A 22,313-nucleotide genomic window follows, 5' to 3' on the forward strand; every position below is an offset into this window, starting at 1 on the left:
TACTATAATACATACACAAAAATCTTCAAGTTTAATTTGGTAAAAAATAATAAAAGATGGACAATATTTTAATAAACCACATGAAGTAGTATCTCTCAGTATGGAGTTGGGTTGCCACATTTGCTTACGCAACATGCACAATGTCTCAGCATGGAGTTGTAGAGGTTCCTAATGGTGTCCTGTAATAACTGTGTGGAATGCTGCCATTCTGAATTACTCTACGACACAATTAAAGGCTTTGGAAACACTGTCATGCTGTTAAGGGCTATTATTATAATGGTCTGCATGCATGTAGTCCTGAATCTAACCGGATGACTCATGGAGGGCATCTATGCTTGTTAAATGTCCATAATCGTGGCTGTTGGGTCACTCCTCACTGTGCTAGCCCTACCGTATCCTTACCCTACAATGCAATTTCTTCTCAAACTCTTCTGTGTGGCATACTTCCATCAACAAAACAGCATGAGTCAGGTTTTAGATGGAAAGAATGTGCAAGAGGCCAGCCTTATGTATTCAGTCTGGTACGATTAGGCATGTTCTTGCTTGTGTCACATGCACAGCTGAGCATTGAACTCTTGAATCAGTTGCGAGTCTTACAATGTCAAAACTACCCACCAAATTTCATTAAATATTCCTTCCGTGTGCAACTATTTTTTGTTTATGAGAGTATAGAAAAATGGACAAGGAGTAGTACATTTAACTGTTTTTATACAGGTAGACTTTGGCTCCCCCCCCAGATTAAATAATAAATAGATTAGTTTGGAAGTTTGGAAGAGTTTAGTAAGATCAAAGAATATTAGTCAAGCTATTAGACTGAGCCAAGCAGAGCAGAGTCAAACCATGGCACTGAAAAGGTGCAGTGAATTTAGAAAGACTGTTAGAAAGCAGTAAGCAGGAAAGCAGAAGGCCGAGGGCGGCACAAAGCAAGCTGTGGTTGGGTCTTGTTGGGAGAAGGGCTCTCGCCCTGTTACCTGCTGTGGCCCTCATTGGGGTTTTGGGTGAGTCCATCACGTCCCTGTGAATGGATTTAGGTCGCGGCTTCCTCTGCTTAGCCCCGGCAGGCCGAGCTTTTACTAACATATCCATGTCCTCCATGAGTTTGAGCTGCTTCCTTCTCAAGTACTCCTGCTTGATGAACTCCCGCCTTGCTTTTTCCTCTTCCTTCTTTAGACGATCTTCCTCTGCTTTTAATCTGGGAAAGGAAAAGGATTTCACAGATGTAGATTCTTTGGACTGGACTTTTTGAATTTTAGTTTGGTTTAAATCAATATAAAATTAGTCCTGTCAAAAGGACCAAAATTTGTTCAGACCAACAAAAGAAGTGGTCTCGGTTCTTCTAACCAACTGAATCGCGCTCCGAATCGTTTGCAGTGTGAAAGCACTCTTTTCGGATGGTTTGGTTGGACTTTTAACCACTTGAGGCAGGGATCTTCCCCCATTCAACAACAACAAAAAAAGAAGAAAAAGAACTGGTGTTGTGCCGAAATCTGACTCCCCTTTATGTGCCCCTGCACATGCCTTTCACAATATTATCCAAACAAGCATGTGTGCTTGTGATTCCTGTATCTACTGTAACTGTAGACTAATCCTTATTTATAAGCAGAAATAAAATAAATCCGAGCATAATCTGTTCCAGTCATTTTGCTGTGTGAAACATACACACAATAGGTAGTGGAATCATGGCAGGGAGAAAGAATTTAGCACAACACCTGGAAAGACAACTACTATTAATTTTGCCAATGTTCTATAAACCAATTAGGGTAAAATATAGTGACATAGCAGCATGTAGGTGATGAAGATGACAAGATGTAGAAAAGTTTTTTCATCCCACTCTACTTTGTGATGAACTGCAGTGTAAAACCTATTCTAACCAGACCAAATGTATAAAATGTAACAAAAAAAATATTCCTTTAGACTGCAATATATTAGCTACACTTTTAGCATGCTGTCGGACACAAAATTTAGCTAACCAACAGAAAAGGTATTTTTTTTGTAGCAAACATTATCTAGCCAAGTCAATGTTGGTTAGGCAATCACCTGGCTTCTTCTTTCTTCTGCTCCAGCTCTGCCTCAAGCTGCTGCTTCTTCTGCTGGCTCTCCCGCTCTCTCCTCAGTCTTTTCTCTAATAGCGCTGCTCGCTTCATGGCCATGCTGTCCTCCCCCTTCATGTCATCCTGTTAATTTAAAGGACACAATGAAAACAAACAAACACAAACTCTAATGAGCCCATTTAACATCTGATATCTGCATTATTGTTATAAATGATGCTTCCTTAATTAAATTTCATCTAATCAGAAGTTAATTTGGACGGCACTCCTACTCTCTGGCATATGAGCAACCCTGATGTTTGGTGTACTAAGTCTATGATTAACATTACTATACAATTACAATTACCTGTGTATATTCTTGTTTAGTGCCTACAAATTACTGCCTTCTATAAAAAGCTCTGAAAAAAATGAGAGACCACTTAAAATGATGGTTTCAACAAGGCAACAGACCAAGCTGAACTGCTTGAATTTTTGCACCAGGAGTGGCATAAAGTTATTCAAAAACAGTGTGTAAGACCAGTGGAGAAAACATGCCAAGATGCATGAAAACTGTGATTAAAAACCAGGGTTACTCCAGCAAATATTGATTTCTGAACAGCCATTTCTCATTTTCTGCAAACAAATGCTCTAAATGACAATCATTCTATTTGAAATTTGGGAGAAATGTTCATTTTACTCAAACATATACCTATAAATAGCAACTGATTCGGAAGCTGAAGTGGTTTCTTAATTGTTTTCCAGAGCTATAGATATATTTACAGATACATACAGTGTCTTTGGTGTCATGAATACACCTTTTCAGAACACAGAACAACCTTTTTTTACTTTCAACAGAAGTCAATGTAAAAGGATTTCTATCCTTTTTATCCTACAAACATTTATATTGGTCAAGTAATCATAAAAATTGAACACATTATTTCACACAATATGTGTAATTGTAGTGCTGAGAATGTATTTGTCCTGTGTGTTTGTCCTGTGGTGTCTTGAGCATTAAAGAACAGTGTGAAAGAAGGGGAAAAGAGGACGCTGTGCAAAAAAAAAAAAAACAGGACTACAGTCTGTAATTACAGACTGTAATGGTAAACAGAGCTAAAAAAATTAACAATGGATGTAGAAGCAAGAAGGTGGAGTCGTGACCATTCAGAGTAAATATACAGAAACACTGAACCAGAAATAGTTGTTGTTCTGCTCACTGTCTGTGAAAAATACTCCTATCATCCTTTAAATGATTTATTAGCCCCAGTTTTCTGACCTAGATCAAACAGCAGCATGGTCGACCCAGCTACACAGAGCATGACACATCTGTCCTAAACCAACCCCTCTCTGTAATATCTACAATAGATATCCAATTGTGTGCGCACACCCATTACAATTAATACATTCAGCTACTATAGTTTACACCCATTGCTGACACAGATGTGCAAATGCACACACAGCTTGTCTTGTCCCAAAACATCTGACCATATAACATATCTCTCTATGTAAACCACTGCAGGTGCCAAAATGTCATTTTGTATAACTTTAAGCCACTCCTGGTGTAAAAATTAAAGCAGTTCAGTTTGGTTTGATGGCTTTTGATCCTCCATCTTCCTCTTGATTATATTTCAGAGCTTTTCAATTTGGTCTCATGACTTCAAACATTTTAACACTATAACCAATAATGTACATAATCATGAGAACTCATGACAGTATATGATACTGAATATGACAAGTCTATAGCATGGTGACGTCAATATTAGGTTGCAGGGTTTAAATACATTTTAACCAGTTTAAAGAATATATTTTTAGTTATTGCATTCTGATATCTATAGGGCCTATTATAGGATCTATAATATAGGGTCTATTATATCTACAGTCAAAATATAATCTGCTATGTTTTGCTATATTTTACTTTTTTACTTATCATTCTTAATAGCATGTAGATATTTCTATAATGCTAATTATATTGGACAACATATTTGTCCAAAACTACTTAAAGCAGCACTAGGTAGGATTTCCTTGATTTTAGATCTTTTTAAGGAAGTAAAATTACAGCTTGAAACTCACTGCAGCGCTGCATTGAGGTGTAATAGGAGGAATAGCGGTGCTCTCGTGTCTGTGCCGGAGCTCCTCTGAGCTCAAACCAGACTCTGTAAGTTTTCCGAGGCGGCCGCGACCAACGCTCGTGAGAACTGCGACCTGCTTTCCGACCTTTAGTTCTAACAGTTCTACAAGGACTACTGGTTCATTCTTTACAAACTAACATACAGACACTCCGGCAGAAGCTGGAAAGTGATCGAATACGTCTGTAAAAGCCAGAAAACGAGAAAGAGAAACTAATCCGCCTGAAACATTTATTACACTCTACAACTGTAGGGGGAGCCCACGAGCACAAAATCTCCTTCCTAGTGGACCTTTAAAATGGCTTTGAATTCAATTGCGTGATTTCACCTATGTACAGAATAGTAACTTATTAAAAATAGGTGCAAACAAAACTCATGTGTAGCTGAAGTATTTAGGTTGCCTGTGTAAAGTATTGTTATGTTCTCAAATACATAAAAACGTAATAATTTTTGAAAAAACAACAAGTATAAGCTGATAAAAGTTTTTAGAATGGTAGATATATGTGTACCTTAAAGAAGAATCCGCAGCACATCTTCTGATCATCATCCATATTCTCTCCTGCAGTCGGCCCCTCCCTGCTCTCTTCCAGCTCCTGTCCATCGAGAGGTTTGAGAACAGACAATGGCACCTCAATCAAGTTCTTGTTGCTCTGACTGATTAAGTCAATCGGTTTCTCGGTGGGCGTGACTATGACCGTTTCTTTTACAGCTTGCGACAACACCTCTGCGACACTGGATTCCAATGGTGGCTTAATTTCAGTTTCTGCTCTTTGCTCTTCATCTTTTTCTCCATTTTCCCTCATGGTGTTTTGTTCGTCCTTTACCTCCTCTGACCCCATGGCTGTTAAATCATCTTCAGCGAATGTTTCCGTGTCTTCCTTTTGAGTGTCTTTGGTTGGTGATAAAAGATCACCTGAGGAACACTCTGTGGCTTGCATAATGTCCGTGGCTTCGATGCCCAGTGCCGAGATTTTGTTTTCCCCAAGGTAAGCAAAGGAGCTTGACACAGACTGAGATGGGGAAAACCTACGCAAGCGAGGTATACTGTCTACAGACTGGGGAACGGTGAGGACTCTGTTAAATGGGGTGATTTTAAGCTCGCTGGGCCTGGGTGTCCGTGGTGTTTTGGAGTGAAAGGAAGCCGACTTCCTCTTGAGGTTGGTTGGGGAGCGATGTGTGGCGCGAGGGGAGTCGGCAGGCGAAGGGGAACCAGAGGAGCGCGCCCCGCTCCCTCGCAGGTCATGCATCTGCTTCTTGGGGGAAGGCTGTGGTGGAGACACAACCCAGGCCTGCTGCTCCCGCATCTGCATGATGACCTCCTGCTGCTGGGCTAGTCGCTGCATCTCCGTCTGCAAGAAGCTCAACGAAGCGTTCAGTTTCTCAATGGAGCGCGTGTACTCCAGCAGGTCTGCCTCGGATGCACTCTCTTCACCAGGGGTCTTGACTGGAGACTTCAAGGGCTGTGTGATATCCACTGGTGTGGATGAAGTGTCCTCCTGGGCTGGAAAGGAGCCATCACTTCTCTTCTTGACTACTGTGAGGAAAGCGCTGCGCCCCATCTTCTGCCGGTGGCGAGTAAAAGCAGCTTCTACTTTCTTCTTCTGGGCTTCGATGGCACGCCGCTTCTCCTCCAGTCGCATGCGCAGCTGCACCATTTCTGCTGCCATGGCTTGAGCTGGATCTTTTGGTGGCTGGCGTGCAGGGCTAACCTCTGGTGAAGGTGCCCAAGATACTGAGTGCGGAATGTTGAGGTCTGAACTGTCTGGTGTGGTGACCTGGGAGCTGCCTCTGGCCTCCACATTTGGATTGAGCTTCTTTAGCTTCTGCTCAGCAAAGCTGGTCATCTTAACCCCAGGTGTAGGTGTCCCTACTGTGGGGGACTTGGTGCCGACACTGCTCGGGCACGGGCTGGTGGAGTCTTGGCTACGACAAGCTCTGGCCTCAAAGTCCAGATCCGTGTCTAAATCCATGCTCATTGTGCAGTCCCTCAGGGACGAGTCCTCGTCCAGTGTCTCCTGAATGTCTTCTGTTCTCACATGGATGCCAGTGTCCACCTCGGTGGTCGATGTGCTCAAACATTCTTTTGTCTCAGAAACAGAGTCTAAGTCTTTTCCTTCTTCTTGAGTTTTAGAGGTCAGCTCTCCTTTGCTCTGCAGATGAAGGAAGAATCCTCCACTTTCTGCCTCGGTCTCGGATTTCTTCTGTTGCTTCTCGGAGTTGTGGATGATTTCCAGAGCCTCTTCAATGCTTGGAGGTGTTGTGCCGTTCACATGGCCGTGCTGTGCTCCCGCAAGGCTGTCTGGACAGCCCTCCTCCTCGATGCCTATATTCTGGCAGTCGACTGGTTGGAAGGACAGGTTTCGCTTCATTCCCTTGGCTAATTTAAACCCAAAGCCCTCTGTGCTCACAGACCTGGTCATTCCCCGGGTGACAGGGGCAGGGGTATGGCTAGTGTCCTCTTTATCAAATGGGATGTCAAAGGACACTCCCTGAGCAGCTGACCTACATACAGAACAGACACCAGGTGTAGTTAGCTCATGATTCTAACATTTTTCTTATATTTAATGCATAAAAATTGAATAAAAAAGTGTCCTAAACCTTCTCAAACTCACCGTTTCTCCTTTGGCCAAGTACCCATAAAGCTGTCCACAAACGACATGGAAGTTGATCGCTTGATTTCACCTGGGCAGCAGGTAAAGAAGGTTCAGTGCATACTATTAATATATAGGTTATAGAAAATGTAAAAAAAAAAACCTAAAACTTAAATATAGTAAATATGGAAGGAAGGAAGGAATTAAGGAAGGATGGAGGTAAGGAGGAAAAAAGGAACAATAGGAGGATGTAAGAATGGACCAAAGGAAAGAAGGAAGAAAGTAAGCAAGAACCAAATGAAAGAAAGAAGAAGGAAGGAAGGACAGAAGGAAGTAGATAAGAAAGGACAGACCAAAGGAAAGAAGGAAGAAAGTAAAAAAGTACAAAAAGGAAGGAAGGAAGGAAGTATGCAAGAAAAGACGCAAAAAGGGAAGAGGGAATTAAGAAAGCAAAAGAAAAGAAGGAAGAATGTAAGGAAGGACAGAAGGAGGAGGATAAGAAAGGAATGAGAGAAGGGAATAATTAATGATGGAAGCAAGGAACTAAGAAAGAAAGTAAGGACAGAAAGAAGGAATTAAGAAGGGAAGAACAAATTAAGGAACAAAGGAACAATAGAAAGAAGGAAGAAAGGACCAAAGGAAAGAAGGAAGAAAGTAAGGAAGGACTGACGGAGGTAAGGAAGGATGGAAGCAAGGAACTAAGGAAGTAGGGATGGAAAAAAAAGGAAGCAAGGAAAGAAGGAGGAAGGAATTAAGAAAGTAACAAAGTACAGAAGTAAGTAAGTAAGAAAGCAAGGACGAAAGGATAGAAAGAAGGAAGGAAGTATAGAAGGAAAGAAGCAAAAAAGGAAGAAAAATAAGAAAACAAAAGAAACAAAGGAAGAAGGTAAGGAAGGGCAGAAGGAAGTGGATAAGAAAGGATGGAGAGAAGAGAGTAATTAATGATGGAAGCAAGGAACTAAGAAAGAAAGAAAGATTAGAAAAAAAGGAAGCAAGAAAGGAAGAAGGAATTAAGGAACAATACAGAGAAGGAAGGACCAAAGGAAAGGAGGAAGTAAGTAAGGATTAAAGCAAGGAGCTAAGAATGTAGGGACAGAAAAGAAAGCAAGGACAGAAGGAAGTATGGAAGGACAGAAGAAGGAATTAAGGAAAAAGTAACAAATTAAAGAAGGAAGTAAGGAAGGAAGCAAGGATGAAAGGAAGGATGAAAGGAATGTTTTTGTCAGCTTACCTGAGTTTGATGTCCGAGGCTGTGGTCGCAGTGGCAGACTAAATCACAGGAGCACAGTTTAGTAAGAAAGCGAAGCATATTTCAGCATAACACAGGTATCACCAATAAGAAAGACAACATGCTCCTCAAATGAACATAACTGTGCGATTACAAATTTTAAAGACTTACTAAATATTATTAAAAGAAACATTATAAAATTTGCAGGATTTCCCGATTATTATACCTTGGTCTGTCTGGACTGGGAGGTCTTTCCATGAAGCTTCTCTTTGTGACTTTTGAAATGGGTACAGATGGCACGTTCTTCAGAGATGGAGCTGGTGCTGGAGAACACAGGGATAAAGATCAGTCCATGTATACAACATACCTCTGCTTAAAATCATTAATTACGCACTTTAACATACTAATCTTACTGCTTTATTAGCTTACCTTCAGGGGCCAAAACCTGAGGCTGCACAAAACATGGCTTCACCACTTCAAACCACCAGAAAAGCTCCGCCATAAATACAAGGTAGTTATTCTGTTGAAGAAAATAAAGAGAAAGACACAAGAGATGAGTGTATCATGAAACAGAAAGCAGTTAAAGAATTTGTGTGTGCATTCCTTTCCTTCCACAAGGTGTCTCTGTAGACCTCAATAAAGTTTCAAGAAAGGCATGTTGAGTCCCATTAACTTCATATATTTCAGTTACACTTATAGAGTATCCTTGATGACTAGTAATGAGTTAGAAAGGGGAGAACACTCATTTGCACAGAGCAGGGATAATCCAGCACATTATATCAAATTTACACACGCCAGCATGCACACACACACACACACACACTGACTCACAAATAATTGCCAGGTATGCACTGACAGAGGCTATTATATGTATCCTTGAATACCCAGAGGTTTGCGGATACAGTGAAAAATGCTTCAGTCATGCAAAGTGGCTCTGTATGTAAAATTCACTTGTCAGCAAAATTTTCTCTCTCTCTCTCACACACACACACTTGTTTAGGAGCACAGGCAATTAGTCGAGAACACTCCCAAAAGGTGTTGCCTGACTTCCTTTGTTGTTCCAGGTTAGTCTGACACTTTCAAGACTGCCTGCGCTCCTCTGAATCTTTAAAAGCAGTTCCTTACTGTCTTTAAACCATCACAGATATACATGCACTTCTAAAGCACAATGCTACTAATAAAATATATAACAACAAATAACATCCTCTGATATGGGATTGTGGTGCAAAGCAGATTTCCAATATCTTCATTAACAAATCTCTCAAAGGATCTAAAGTACATAAATGTTTAGAAAATGTAGAAACTGGGACTAAATCTACATGGATTAGCATCAGAGAAAAATATAATTAGGAAGGAATAGATATGGGAATTGTGAGCAGATGCCACAAACTATTTTTAGTATAACGCAGATACTGATGTTGGTGATGTTTAAATATATACAGGTCTGGAAGCTCTGTTTTTTTTTTTTTTAGCAAATTAAAAACCTTGAAATATAATCAAGAGAAAGATGATCACAAGCCTTGAAACCAAGCTGAACTGCTTGAATTTTTCACCAGAAGTGGCATAAAGCTATCCAAAGGCCAAGATGCAAAAAAAATGTGATTAAAAACTAGGGTTATTCCACCAAATATTAATTTCTGATGAAAATAAACTTGTTTTCTTTGCATTTTTTGAGGTCTTAAAGCTCTGCGTCTATTTTGTCATTACAGCCATTTATGGCACATAAATGCTCTAAATGACAATATTTTTATTGGAAATTTGGGAAAAATGTTGTCTGTAGTTCATAGAGCAAAACAACAATGTTTATTTTACTCAAACGTATACCTAAAAATAGCAAAATCAGAGAAACTGATCTAGATCCGGTATGTTACCGTACACTACATGAAAGTTTTCTTAGAGAGCCTTAATTAGGCCTAGTCTATGACTACAAATCATTTTGAATAGAGATTTTCCACTGAAAGGAAAGTAAATCCTAGGACTAGGGTTAATCCCTGTCTGTGAAACCAAACCATATACTATGGTGTTGATAGAGATGTGCACTCTCTGGAGTAGATAAACATGATAAACCTATTGGCATCGTGCCTAATGCCAATGCAAGGGCTAAAAAGAGATATCAGCATTAAGTTGTGGAGCAGTGAAACTGTCTTCTCTGTAATGATGGTGCTCCATCCAGTACTTTTGGGATGAGTTGGAAAGTTTGAGATAAAGTGATATCATTATAACTCCTGGCACTAAATGCAATCAAATCCTCACAGCAATGCCTCAAAACTAGAAGAAAATCTAAAGTGGACAGAAGAGACAGTTACTCCAACAAAAAAGAGGTAAACCTTTTTTTAAATATCCCTGATACTTTTGTCTCCAAAACGGCAAGTTTACAGGAGAAGTGAAACATGTTTATCTTTAAATTAAAGACAGTTTAAGTTTCTAATGCTGTAACATGAATCTAAACATTCTAGTCTTCTGGAATTCTGTAAATACTTCCTTAAATATTGATTAAAAATATCAGTCAAATCTAACTCTAAACTCTAATGCAGATCATTTTTAAAAAGCACTTCTCAGACAATATGGATGCAACATTATTATGGTTCAGGTTTTAGCTTAAAACAATATCAATGAGATATCAATGTCTATTCCTCACATACAAATAAACATAAAAAAATAGTGCCCAATAATTAGAAGCTTCAAAATCCAAATATCAAATATAAAAAAAAAACATGAATAACTATCGTGGATACACATCACCACTGCACACAATCAAAAGGCACCACTAAACCAAGTTACAAATTACTATTTACTGTAGCCTTTGAGAAAAAATAGCCTCAAGAACAATTTTTTGGAGCCCTGCAATGAAAGGCATTTATGGGGTCTTACCATGCGTGGCCAGTGTCTGACAGAGCGAGAGTGTGAGCATGTTCAAACACAGATGGTGTTTGGCAGCACTGCCCTCTCCCCCATCTGTTAGCTACCTATAGACCCTGCGTATGAGCTACGAGCACGCCGGACTAATAAAATGCACCATGATCAAAAGAGCTTCTAACATTAGCCATTTTTAAGCTGACTTTCAATATGATGTAAAATCATTTCAGAGCCAAAAATCAGCAGGAGCTCTGGCATTTTAAGAAGCTGAATGACCTGCCCATACTTCTGTCACACAGGAGCCATTTAGGCAAGCTGCTAATCCTGTTAGCAAGTAATAATCAGCTGTCTCTTGGCTGCCTTACAACTTACAAGACGCTCTAATGCCATTACTTTGACAGTCAGTTTGACAGTAACAGTATTTAAAAAAAAGAAAATGCTGGGGGCTCTCGAGTGGGACAGTTGTCCAGGGATCACGAGTCTGATCCCTTGCGAAGCCATGGCTAAAAGTTTTCTCCCACCATTATTGGTGTCGGGTAGCAAATATAAGATAATAGGTAGTCAGTGTTCTCCTCCAAGCGTGTTGAACTCTCCAACAGTGTTGCAATGCACGTGCTTTTTGAGCTTGGTAGCATTCTGTGTGTGATGGTGTAGACCAGGTTAGTAGAGAGAGCTTAGTGCTGGGCGGTATACCGGTTCATTCGATATATTGCGGGGGGAACTAGAACTGGTATGTATTTCTCTCATACCACCATAACATTAGAGGGCGCTGCAGAGCACCGTGTGGAACAGCACTGCCAGAGAAGCACGCGCACCCGTATGGAGTCAAATGCTCGTCTAACTGTGCTCTGCCTGTATTTTATTTATTGAGTGTTTAATCCCAGTAAAATGGAGCAGTAACTACATTTATTTACAGTATTAATACCGTAGCTTGAAGGATGATTTGAATGTATTTTTTGACTGGAGACAGAGAATTGTGGCTGATTTAAATACTGTAATGCCTCTAATGGCTTCAGGAATAACATGTAGTAAATTTATATTAATCTTGTGTCTTAAACTTTGAATACTTAAACATTAAGTATTTTATGTCCATTTATAGTGTTTATGGAACTATTTAAAATATTTTTTATATTTTGTAAAGGACGTTGTGTAAAAGTTGTTGGCGTACCTTTTTTTTAATGGCCTATTGTTTATATTCTCAGACTGTTTTTCTGCTAATCCGATTTCTTCATATATTGTTACATTTAGTGGAACAAAGTAAACCAAATAGTGATTTATATTATATGTACTCCCAACAGTACAGTAACTCACACACCTATATTAAAGCGCAGTCATCCAAAAAATAATAATAAAAAGTCAGTGTTCTCCTTCAAGCCTGTGGAACTCTCCAACAGTATCGCAATGCACACGCATTTCTAGCTTGGTAGAATTCTGTGTGCAATGATATAGACCAGGTTAGTAGGTAGAGCTTCATGTGACTGTACTTGGTGACCCTTAAACAACAGATTCTAACCAGGTTACCACAGTTGGCAGAATATTTTTTGATGGTGATCTATGTATACTCAGTGTTTACATTGTTTAAAACCCCCAGCAAAATTGAATAGTAGCGCGTTGGTGCTGGCTGCTGTACTCAGAATGATGCTCCATTTAAAAATTATCTGGTCAGCGGTGGTCCATTATCACTAATAGATGGCCCTGCTGTTCTGTCATGTGACGCAGTACACAGGAACAACTGGCGCACTTACTAAAAAAAATCCATGTGACAATCCATGCTCTGGTCTTAATAACTGTCTTAATTGTTCATTTATACATTGATTTTAATATTTTAAGTAAAATAAAAAATAAAATAGGCTATACAAGCTTCTTTTAAACATATATATCATTGGTAACATTGCTATTAAATACACAGGAAGCACATCCGATATATGTGGCTGCTCAGGCTGACCAGCGTGAGTGTTCAAGGTTGAATCTGGAGTGGGCTCCACAATCTCCTCTAATTGGGGTCCAGCTCTCTTCCTACTTTTCTTAATTTTAGTAAAGAAAGCTTCAGAGCACTCAGACTGGCCTAGTATGGTGCTATGAAAAATGTAGGTCAAGGTTACAGCTCCTCATCCTGCTCTCAATTCCACTCACATCCTCACATCTCTAAGCCTCCGTGCAGCAGCCGCACACACACACACACACACACACACACACACACACCCACACATGCGCACGCACACACACACACACACTGGGTGTTCACCATTACAACTGGTTCAAATATCATTCACAGTTGGGAAACATAATTTTTTTAAGGTCAGATACAAGCCACTATTTAAGGCATTTATTACTGCGATCAGAATCTAAGACTTAGTGTCCATTCAATGTAATATTGTAATGAATTTAAGAAGACGAGCTCTGGAAAGACATATTCAGATTTTGGGATCTAGAGCATGGAAGGACAAACAGAAACAGATGTGTATGGACTTGATGTATCGAGCCAGGTGTAGTGTAAAAATGAATTTAATTAATTTAATTAATTTCTAAATCAGTTTCTCTGATTTAGCTGTTTATAGGTATTTGTTTTTTGTGAGTAAAAGGAACATATTTGTTTTGTTCTATAAACTACGCACAACATTTCTCTCAAATTCCAAATAAAAATATTGTCATTTAGAGCATTTATTTGCAGAAAATGAGAAATGGCTGAAATTACAAAAAAGATGCAGAGCTTTCAGACCTCAAATAATGCAAAAAAAAAAAAAAAACAAGTTAATATTCATAGTTTTAAGTTTTAAGAATTCAGAAATCAATATTTGGTGGAATAACCCTGGTTTCTAATCACAGGTTTCATGCATCTTGGCACGTTCTCCTCCACCAGTCTTACACACTGTTTTTGGATTACTTTATGCCACTCCTGGTGCAGTTCAGCTTGGTTTGATGGCTTGTGATCATCCATCTTCCTCTTGATTATATTCCAGAGGTTTTCAGTTTGCTAAAATCAAAGAAACTCATCAATTTTAAGCGTTCTTCCATAGCTGTATTTAGACAATAATAATTTATAGATACAATCTATAGATCCAAAAACATAGTATAGTTAGAATGTGATATACTGTGATTGCAAAATATATCTTCATATTTAAAAACCACTGGATAGTTGTTTACTAGCATATTGTGTACATTAGTAATATCAACATAGTTAAGGCTGATGCCACACGACACTAATGAACAAAACTGTGCAGAATAATCTGAACCAAAACAACAGTATTCTATCTTACAGACTCAGCACTACTGACAGCAGTGCCTGCTCACATCCTTATCTCAACAGCAATAAGCTTCTGGCTGTCTCCAGGATTTACACTGAGAGCAGCGAAAACGTCCCCTGCACGCAGTCTAGAGAGGAAACAGTGTCAGAAACACTCAAGCAGACCACACAGAACCAGCGTGTTCCCATTCAGGCTAAGACCTTAGTGTAAAAACGCTTTGATGTCTCAGGGGATCCGCTCAGTCAGGCCCGTGTACAATGGCTCATGAAAGGACTCAGGATGCAGGATGACATTTAAACGACATCAACGACTGCATGAAAAAACACTCCTCTGATATCCGATTCCAGAAGCAGTCCTTTCAACCGAAGAATGTTTTGACTGTAAGAGTCTTTTAACTTAGCGTCCCTCGTCTGAGAGCATATTAAGGCTGCAGAACATCAACAAAGGATTCCCACACTGTTGTAAATTGAACACTACTGTGAACGGAATTCACTAAAGTACTTCGGAAAATTATTTAATATGTCAAAAAAAAAAAAAACGTAAATAGTGCTCTGTTTAGATTGGATTTAAATACTGTGGAATGATCTGGATTTAGGCATGTAAACATTTAAGAATTAGGCTAATATCAGAATTATTCAGTTGTTTTAATACACATTCAGAAAACACAAAAATATGGTTTGTGCAACATGTGCATAAATTTTGAAAATGAAATGCCATTTAATTGTATTGCAGATATGCCATTTATATTGCAACTTAAAATTTAAACAAAAAAAACTGGAAATGTATTTGTGTGAAAAATGGGCTTAGAGTTAAAATGCTAATAAAATAAAATCCATCAAAATATGTTTAATTTGACTTTGGTAAAGCCAGATTAGGCTAAATAGGCATCCCTGTGAATTATATACATTTTGTGTGAGTTTTTTCAATTATACAGCTCTGGAAAAAAAGAGATCAGTTAAAAATTATAAATTTATTTGATTTTACCAAATTGAAAGTCTCTGGAATATAATCAAGAGGAAGATGGATGATCACAAGCCATCAAACCAAGCTGAACTGCTTGTATTTTACATGAGGAGTGGCATAAAGGTATCCAAAAGCAGTGTGTAAGACTGGTGGAGGAGAACATGCCAAGACACATGAAAACTATGATTAAAAAGCAGGGCTATTTCACCAAATATTGATTTCTGAACTCTTAAAACTTTATCAATATGAACTTGTTTTCTTAGCATTATTTGAGGTCTGAAAGCTCTGCATCTTTTTTTGGTATTTCAGCCATTTCTCATTTTCAGCAAATAAATGCTTTAAGTGACAATATTTATATTTGGAATTTGGGAGAACTGTTGTCTGTAGTTTATAGAATAAAACAACAATGTTTATTTTACTCAAACATATATCTATAAATAGCCAAATTAGAGAAACTGATTCAAAAACTGAAGTCTTTTAATTTTGGATTTCCAATAAGGTGGGGACTTAAAATGACTACACAGCATTTATTATAGCAAAATCTTCAGACATAAGTGACCAGTTATGCAATTTTCAGACAGTGAAATATGCTGTACTAATATTCTAAACCTTTCCGCTCGGTATTTCCTGGTCTAATCAGGGCATTTTCACTGTACACGGTTCTCTGGGAGAGCATTCTTATTACAGGGCGTCTTCACTGAGTCTGAGAATCTGTTACCATGGGGAGCCTCTTTCCACCGCTAGCTTTCTAAAGCATGACTCACCGCTCTGGCAATCGTGAATAAACCAACTGCCTGCCCCCACAGGCTCTTCATCTGCTCGTAACAGAGAACTGTGCCAATACGCAAAACCACGGCCTTAACACCATCGATCCTCCCTATAGTACCACAGGCTTTAACCTGCTCACCCCAATCATCCCATATTTCTACTGCGATGTGCTCTACTAATAATTTCTGCCTGATATTAAAACGCTGTCTAGGCAAGGGTCAAGTGGAAATGATAAGTATTCTTATTATCACTGCAGTGGTGAATTTATTCATGTGACTTTACGAAGCCTTAATGTAATTTATACTGTCAAATATACCAGTCAAAAGTTTGGACACATACTCATAGATAGGGTTTTCCTATGGAAACTATTTCCACATTTCTTTTAAAATGTTTTTAATGTTATCCTCAATTTGATGGCCAAATTAATATGCAAATTCATATCAACTCCCTATCCTATCAATAGCAGTGACCCCAACATTAGGAGATACTTACACATTTCTGAATAAAAAAATAATACAAATCTTAAAACTTACAAAAACTTACACCCCAGATTTACTGTAGTTTGCTGTAGTTTTACAACAATTTACAAATCCTGCACATTTCAATTTACTATTACTGCTTTTTTTGCACAAGACAATATGTATAGTTCTGTGCAAAATGTAGACATTAGTAAAAATATAAATTTAAATAATTCCCTATCTAAGAATAGTTGTTTATTTACTAAAAAAAAGTAATTTTAGACAAGAAACAAATAACTTTTATACAAACACTAGTAGTTTTACATCATTATGTCACTGAAGCATCTCTAAAGGTTTTTTTTATGGGAGTGTAGTATTATGTACAGGTTTCATCATATCAACAAAAAACAATTGTGCTTTATGATGTCAAATTTAGATTAATTCTTCAAACTACCTCACAAGATATCAGCTAATCTTTTCATAATAAAACCTTGTTACTTTTCATTATATTTGTACATTTGAATGTATGAGTATCTGTGATCTAGAGTTTTTACAGGAAGAAGAAACTCTCTTATTGCAGAGATAATTTTACATAATGTACTTAGGTGCCTAAAGCCTGAATTCGGTACATGTACAAATAATGTACATATAGCATATGGTATATAAAATGGTGTGTGCCAAGAACAAACACACATTTTATATGTGTTTTTCACCCAATATAACACAAAATAAGTTGAAAGTGAAAACTCCCATATTTAAGTTTATTTCCAGTGAAATCTACTGAATTATTTTCTTTTTTTCAGTTGTATCAGTAACTGCAGTTCTGCTACAGTGGCTTAAAGCTAAACTGGGCTTGAATGTTGGCTTACTTTGATGGATGAAGATGCGTACAGCATGTCCTCCAGACTGAAATGGCAGCAGCGGTTCAGATGCTCTCGGCAGAAGTCCTGAATGAGCTGCAGGTTGTACAGGCTGTCTGCCAGCGACATGTTCTCCTTCAGGCATATGTCTGTGATGAAAACATAAAACAACGTCTATTAAAAGCTTGCCTAGTTGTCACCTCGATTATCTAGCACTGCTAAGGCACAGCTGAATAGAGCTCGGCCAATCACAGCTCAGATCCACTGCTGCTCCCCCTATCAGAGGTCAGACCATTAATCAAGAAATCAAACAAACAGCACATAGCAGGTGATAAGTGCTGTAATACCAACCATTTGTCTTTGAAAGCTAATCTCATTATTTCTCATCTTTATGCACAGAGAAGAGTTAACTGATCTAACAGAGTCGCCGGGCTTCCAGTTATGTGATTAGATTAAACATGAGGAAAGATGATGAAAGATGATTATAACATTATAAGATTTAGGGCCAGTTGTCCAGACAGGGATTAAGCCTAGTCTCAGACTACAAGTTATTTTGCATGAACAATTTAAAAAATTAAAAAAATATATAGTTTCTGTAATTAGGCTTAATTACTGTCTAGGAAATTGTTCCTTAAAGCTTATTTCCACTGCACTGCAAAATTGAATTGGCTTGAAAAACTAGACAAAATATACGTAAAGTAAGACATAGATGCTTATTATAAGCAAAATAAATATTTTCTTAGTAAGATTTTTTTTTAATATCTCAAAGTCTCAATATGAGTGAAGTAAGAATTAAAATTGAACACAAGAATCAGGATCTGTGATTTGTGTGCTTCTTTTGAGTTCAAAGTAATGAAAATAAGGTGAACAGCCTAATTAAGGCTGATTAAGCCTATTATTATTGTAAAATAAACAAATGTTTACAATGCTTATTAGCAATTAGTAAATTTCACTTGCTAAGGTTTAGTTTTTTTAAATGTCAATTCGGTTTCACATATTTTGGTGTGATCTGTTGTGATGTTTATATATAAAATATTAAAAAAGGTGTGTGCCAAGAATATATATATATACGTATAAAGTATAATACATTAAATGTATGCTGTACTATTTCCTTGTTTTTGTAGTTGAATCTGTGACTGCAGTCCACAGAAACAATGCCAGGAATGCTCACACCAGTTGTCTATACCTACAATGTGATATATTTTTTTTAATAGCTGGAAATGCAAATAAAATCAGGTCAAAAACACAAACAAGATCAGGACTTATCAGTTGTTACAGTTCATGTGTTGGTAGCAACAAAACACAACTAATACCAATCATTTTCATTTCTGAGTTATATATATTGCAATATTACTTCCAAAAGCACGTTAAATATAAATGTTAATTCATGCAACTCGGTTGAGATATAAAAAGCAGGCTTAGCCTGAATAATGATTTGACAGTTTTCTTTTCAAGTCCTTTTTAAACACATGATAAAGAGCCTTTAAATAGTAATACCTAAGTAATGCCTAATTGCTTGGTGGCAAGTAGATTAATTACACCAGATAAAAGCTGGAGGTGACATTACTGCCGAAGAAGTAATTACTTACTGTTAGTTGTGTTTTTAGGTTTGTTTTTTTCTCTAACAAAATCTGAAAAAAGCTTTGAAAACTAATAAAGAAAACACAAAAACACGTCTACTGAAGAACCTAATCCTAATTCTTGTGTTCACTATATGTCTTAAAGTGTTTAGTCACCTGTTCACTCAATATTTCTATATTTCTTTTCTGGATTTGAGAATATGAATGGACAGTCCCCTCCATCCTCACCTTTGCTGCAGTAACAGCTTCTCATCCGAGTTAATGACTGCCCACCTGTCCAGCCTGACACTGATAGATGTTCAACTGTCATGTTCTACTGTTGCCCACCACAGAGGGGCTGCCCACCTGTTCGGCCAGACACTGAGGGAAGTTCGACTGTCAGGTTCTCTTCTCACCCTCCACAGAGTAGCTGCCCATCGTCATCCAACTTCTGCCACCTGCGTTGGATTAGCTGCCCACCCTCCACTGACAATTATACTGAAGTTTACATGGACTCTGTATATAACTGCTGCTATTGTTGCAGTTATGGAAAGCACATCTCCCACCCCCCATCCTCACCATGTTCTACAGAGGGACTGTAGAAAGCATCCTGAGCACCTGCATTACCGTCTGGTTTGGGAATTGCAACACCTCAGACCGCAAGACCCTACAGCGGATAGTGCGGACAGCTGAGAAAATCATCGGAGTCTCTCTTCCCTCCATCATCGAGATCTACACCACACGCTGCATCCGCAAAGCCACCAGCATTGTGGACGACCCCGCCCATCCCTCACACGGACTCTTCACTCTGATGCCGTCCGGCAGAAGATACAGGAGCATCCGAGCCTCCACTAGTAGACTCTGCAACAGCTTCATCCACCAGGCAGTCAGACTTCTCAACGCACAGAGACAGAACTGAACCCCCACCCCACCCACCACTCACCCAACACACTCACACAAAACTAAACTGTACACCCCCCCCTTTACACTCACAAAGAACTGAACTTCACCCACACACACACCCAGTCAGCACACAGAGGCTGACATGACTTTATTTGCTGCACTCTTAAAAACTATAAACTCTACCTCAGTAACTGCTGTGATTATATATGTGCTATATGTTACAGTATGTCACACATCTCTGCACCTTATCCCCACTATACACTTATTATACCGTATCGGTACTGCACTGTCCTGTCTTTAAATTGTCTCGTCCTTTGTATTTATTGTATTTATTGTTATTTAGTGTTATAATTTTATAATTTTATGTTGCACTGTCGTCACTCCTGCACTTTATGTTGTCTATTGCTTGTTGTTCTATGTTGCACCATGGTTCCGGAGGAACATAATTTCATCACACTGTGTACCTGTACTCAGATGTAATGACAATAAAAGCCTCTTGACTTGACTCTATTAATAGTATTAGGAGGATGGGTCCCCCTCATGAGTCTTTAATCCTCGCAAGTTTTTTCTCTCTATCTCTAAGGGAGTTTTTTTTTCTTACACCTGTCACTTTGGCTTGCTTACTAATTTATTAGTAATTAATTTAATAAAATATGTACCTACATACATACTAAATGTACTATTTTGGAACAACTTATGGCAACTTAAATATATTAGATTTAACTTCTGCAGATGTAGGTAGATTTAAGTGTGTTATGTGTTTTTTAAACACATTTTTAATACACTTGAAGTATATTGTAAATGTACTACTTTGTGTATTAATGCACATAATGTGTATACCTTAAAAAATATACACTAAGGTACATTTTAAGCAGTATTTAATTCCACTATATATATTTTTTTCTCTCAACACAATGTATAATGCAGCATGGCTTATAAATACATTTTATGGAAATACAGAGTAAGTATATTTATGTGTATTTTTTCATAAAATATATTAAATTAAAAATTCACTTTTAGTATTCTTTTCCTAATTTAAACATACTTATAATGCTCTTAAGTATACTTCCTTTTCACAAGGGTAAAGCAGCTGAATTTACTATTTATTTCATTTTATTAGTGTCTGGATACATTTGGACACGCTATAACACAGAAACACACAGGCTGGGCAGGTGTTCGTACCCTCGAGCTTGACGATGTCCGGGCAGTAGAAGTGCAGCAGGGCAGCGAGGCCGCAGCCATCTGTGCTGTCCTTCAGCAGGTTGTCCACTGGAGGGATCCATGGCACTGTCTTAGGCAACACCTGCTCTTTCCTATAGCGAGCCTGTCACAAACACACACACACACATACGAGAAGCACAGTTAGCACAGAGCTAAGATAACTCCTAAATAACACGACACACACATGATGAGTGAAGGTTCATGTCAGGTGAATCACACACACCAGTCTCTACTTAGGGATGAATATACACACCAGACAGAAGATATTTATACAAAAAAAAAAAAATACACAACACAACACTAACACATCACGATGTCTGCAGACAAGATGGAATTTGATGCAAATTCTGACCCTGGATAAACCCCAAAGTGAAACTCTTGCTGTAAATAACTGTGTATATATATATATATATATATATATATATATATATGTTACCAATTGTTCAAACATCAGGAATGTTGTACACATACATACACAAACATTTATATTACTATTTTTGGTTAAGTAATTATTCAGACTTTTTCAAAGGCTCTGGCCTCTTAGTGTGACCATGATTTATCTTAAAGTTAATTTCCTTTGCATTTTTTTGTTGTTGTTTAAAAGTTTCCGGAAGTGTAATGTGTTTATAAACATAACGTTTGCATTAATTATTAGTTAAGCTCATATAATAAATCTCGTATATTAAGTCTCGGTTCCCTTTTTAACTGAACTTAACACTGGACTTATTTTTCACGTAATCGATATAAAACTAATTTAATGTTTTAAAAATACCATTAACCGTTATTTTAACTTATTTTAGACAAAGATCATTAAAAAAATATTAGAGTTACTGCTGTTACTGGTATGCAGTTTTATTATGTGTAGTAGCTTACTGTTGTATGTTTTAGCTTACTGCACCATGGAAACCAAGTATTTAGTACTACTTTCCTACGAGTATATCTGCTTTATCAGTCCTTCATTAAAGCAATCAGAAGAACTGCAGTTAAAACTGGAAACATCCATACAGTGGTTGGAGTTCACAGAGAGGTCAGGATCCAAACCTAATATAACTAATATATCAATATCTAAGACTAAATATTATAATACCAAGTTTTATGCTGTGAGAAGTGATGAAAAATTAGGGAAAAAATATTATATTATATTTATCAATATAAATTACAGTGTTTCTTTACACTTAATGACATTTTCTTGGTTATGAGATCCTTTGTAATCTGGTGGATGAAACGATGTAAAGCTACACAGAAACAAACAGATGAAAGAATGACGGATGGAAGAAGAAACTACATTCATCTTTAAACTTACAGGAACCAGCTTCATATACCATTTGGTTGGAGACTTCAGTCACCAAGAAAACGCAGGAGAAAGAGTAAGAAAGAGAGAGAGAGAGAAAAAGAGAGAGATTGTCAGGAAGGAAAGTCTAATCCAATCAGAGATGGAGAAAGACCCATGAGACAGAATTCTGACATGATTAGTAATTTCATCAATAGTTCATTACATTAAGTAGAAACCA

At 37.9% G+C, this 22,313-nt stretch overlaps 1 protein-coding gene across 8 annotated transcripts in view; it reads right to left on the reverse strand.

The window, feature by feature from the left end:
- Nucleotides 1-22,313, reverse strand: part of camsap2a (calmodulin regulated spectrin-associated protein family, member 2a) — a 64,759-nt gene that overhangs the window by 5,738 nt on the left and 36,708 nt on the right. For 6 of the 8 annotated variants that reach the window (XM_007233212.4, XM_007233211.4, XM_007233214.4 and 3 more), the window contains exons 5-14: nt 22,106-22,138; nt 20,764-20,905; nt 17,129-17,268; nt 8,399-8,489; nt 8,196-8,292; nt 7,973-8,010; nt 6,763-6,832; nt 4,660-6,652; nt 2,038-2,174; nt 972-1,192 (exon numbers count right to left, since the gene is read on the reverse strand). In XM_007233212.4, the coding sequence (XP_007233274.3) occupies nt 972-1,192; nt 2,038-2,174; nt 4,660-6,652; nt 6,763-6,832; nt 7,973-8,010; nt 8,196-8,292; nt 8,399-8,489; nt 17,129-17,268; nt 20,764-20,905; nt 22,106-22,138 (2,962 nt within the window). The remainder of the gene's footprint in view (nt 1-971; nt 1,193-2,037; nt 2,175-4,659; nt 6,653-6,762; nt 6,833-7,972; nt 8,011-8,195; nt 8,293-8,398; nt 8,490-17,128; nt 17,269-20,763; nt 20,906-22,105; nt 22,139-22,313) is intronic. The other 2 variants (XM_007233215.4, XM_015601268.3) reach the window with 1 other exon arrangement.

Source organism: Astyanax mexicanus, chromosome 16 (assembly GCF_023375975.1).
Source record: "Astyanax mexicanus isolate ESR-SI-001 chromosome 16, AstMex3_surface, whole genome shotgun sequence".
In the NCBI taxonomy this organism is placed as follows: Eukaryota; Metazoa; Chordata; class Actinopteri; order Characiformes; family Acestrorhamphidae; genus Astyanax; species Astyanax mexicanus.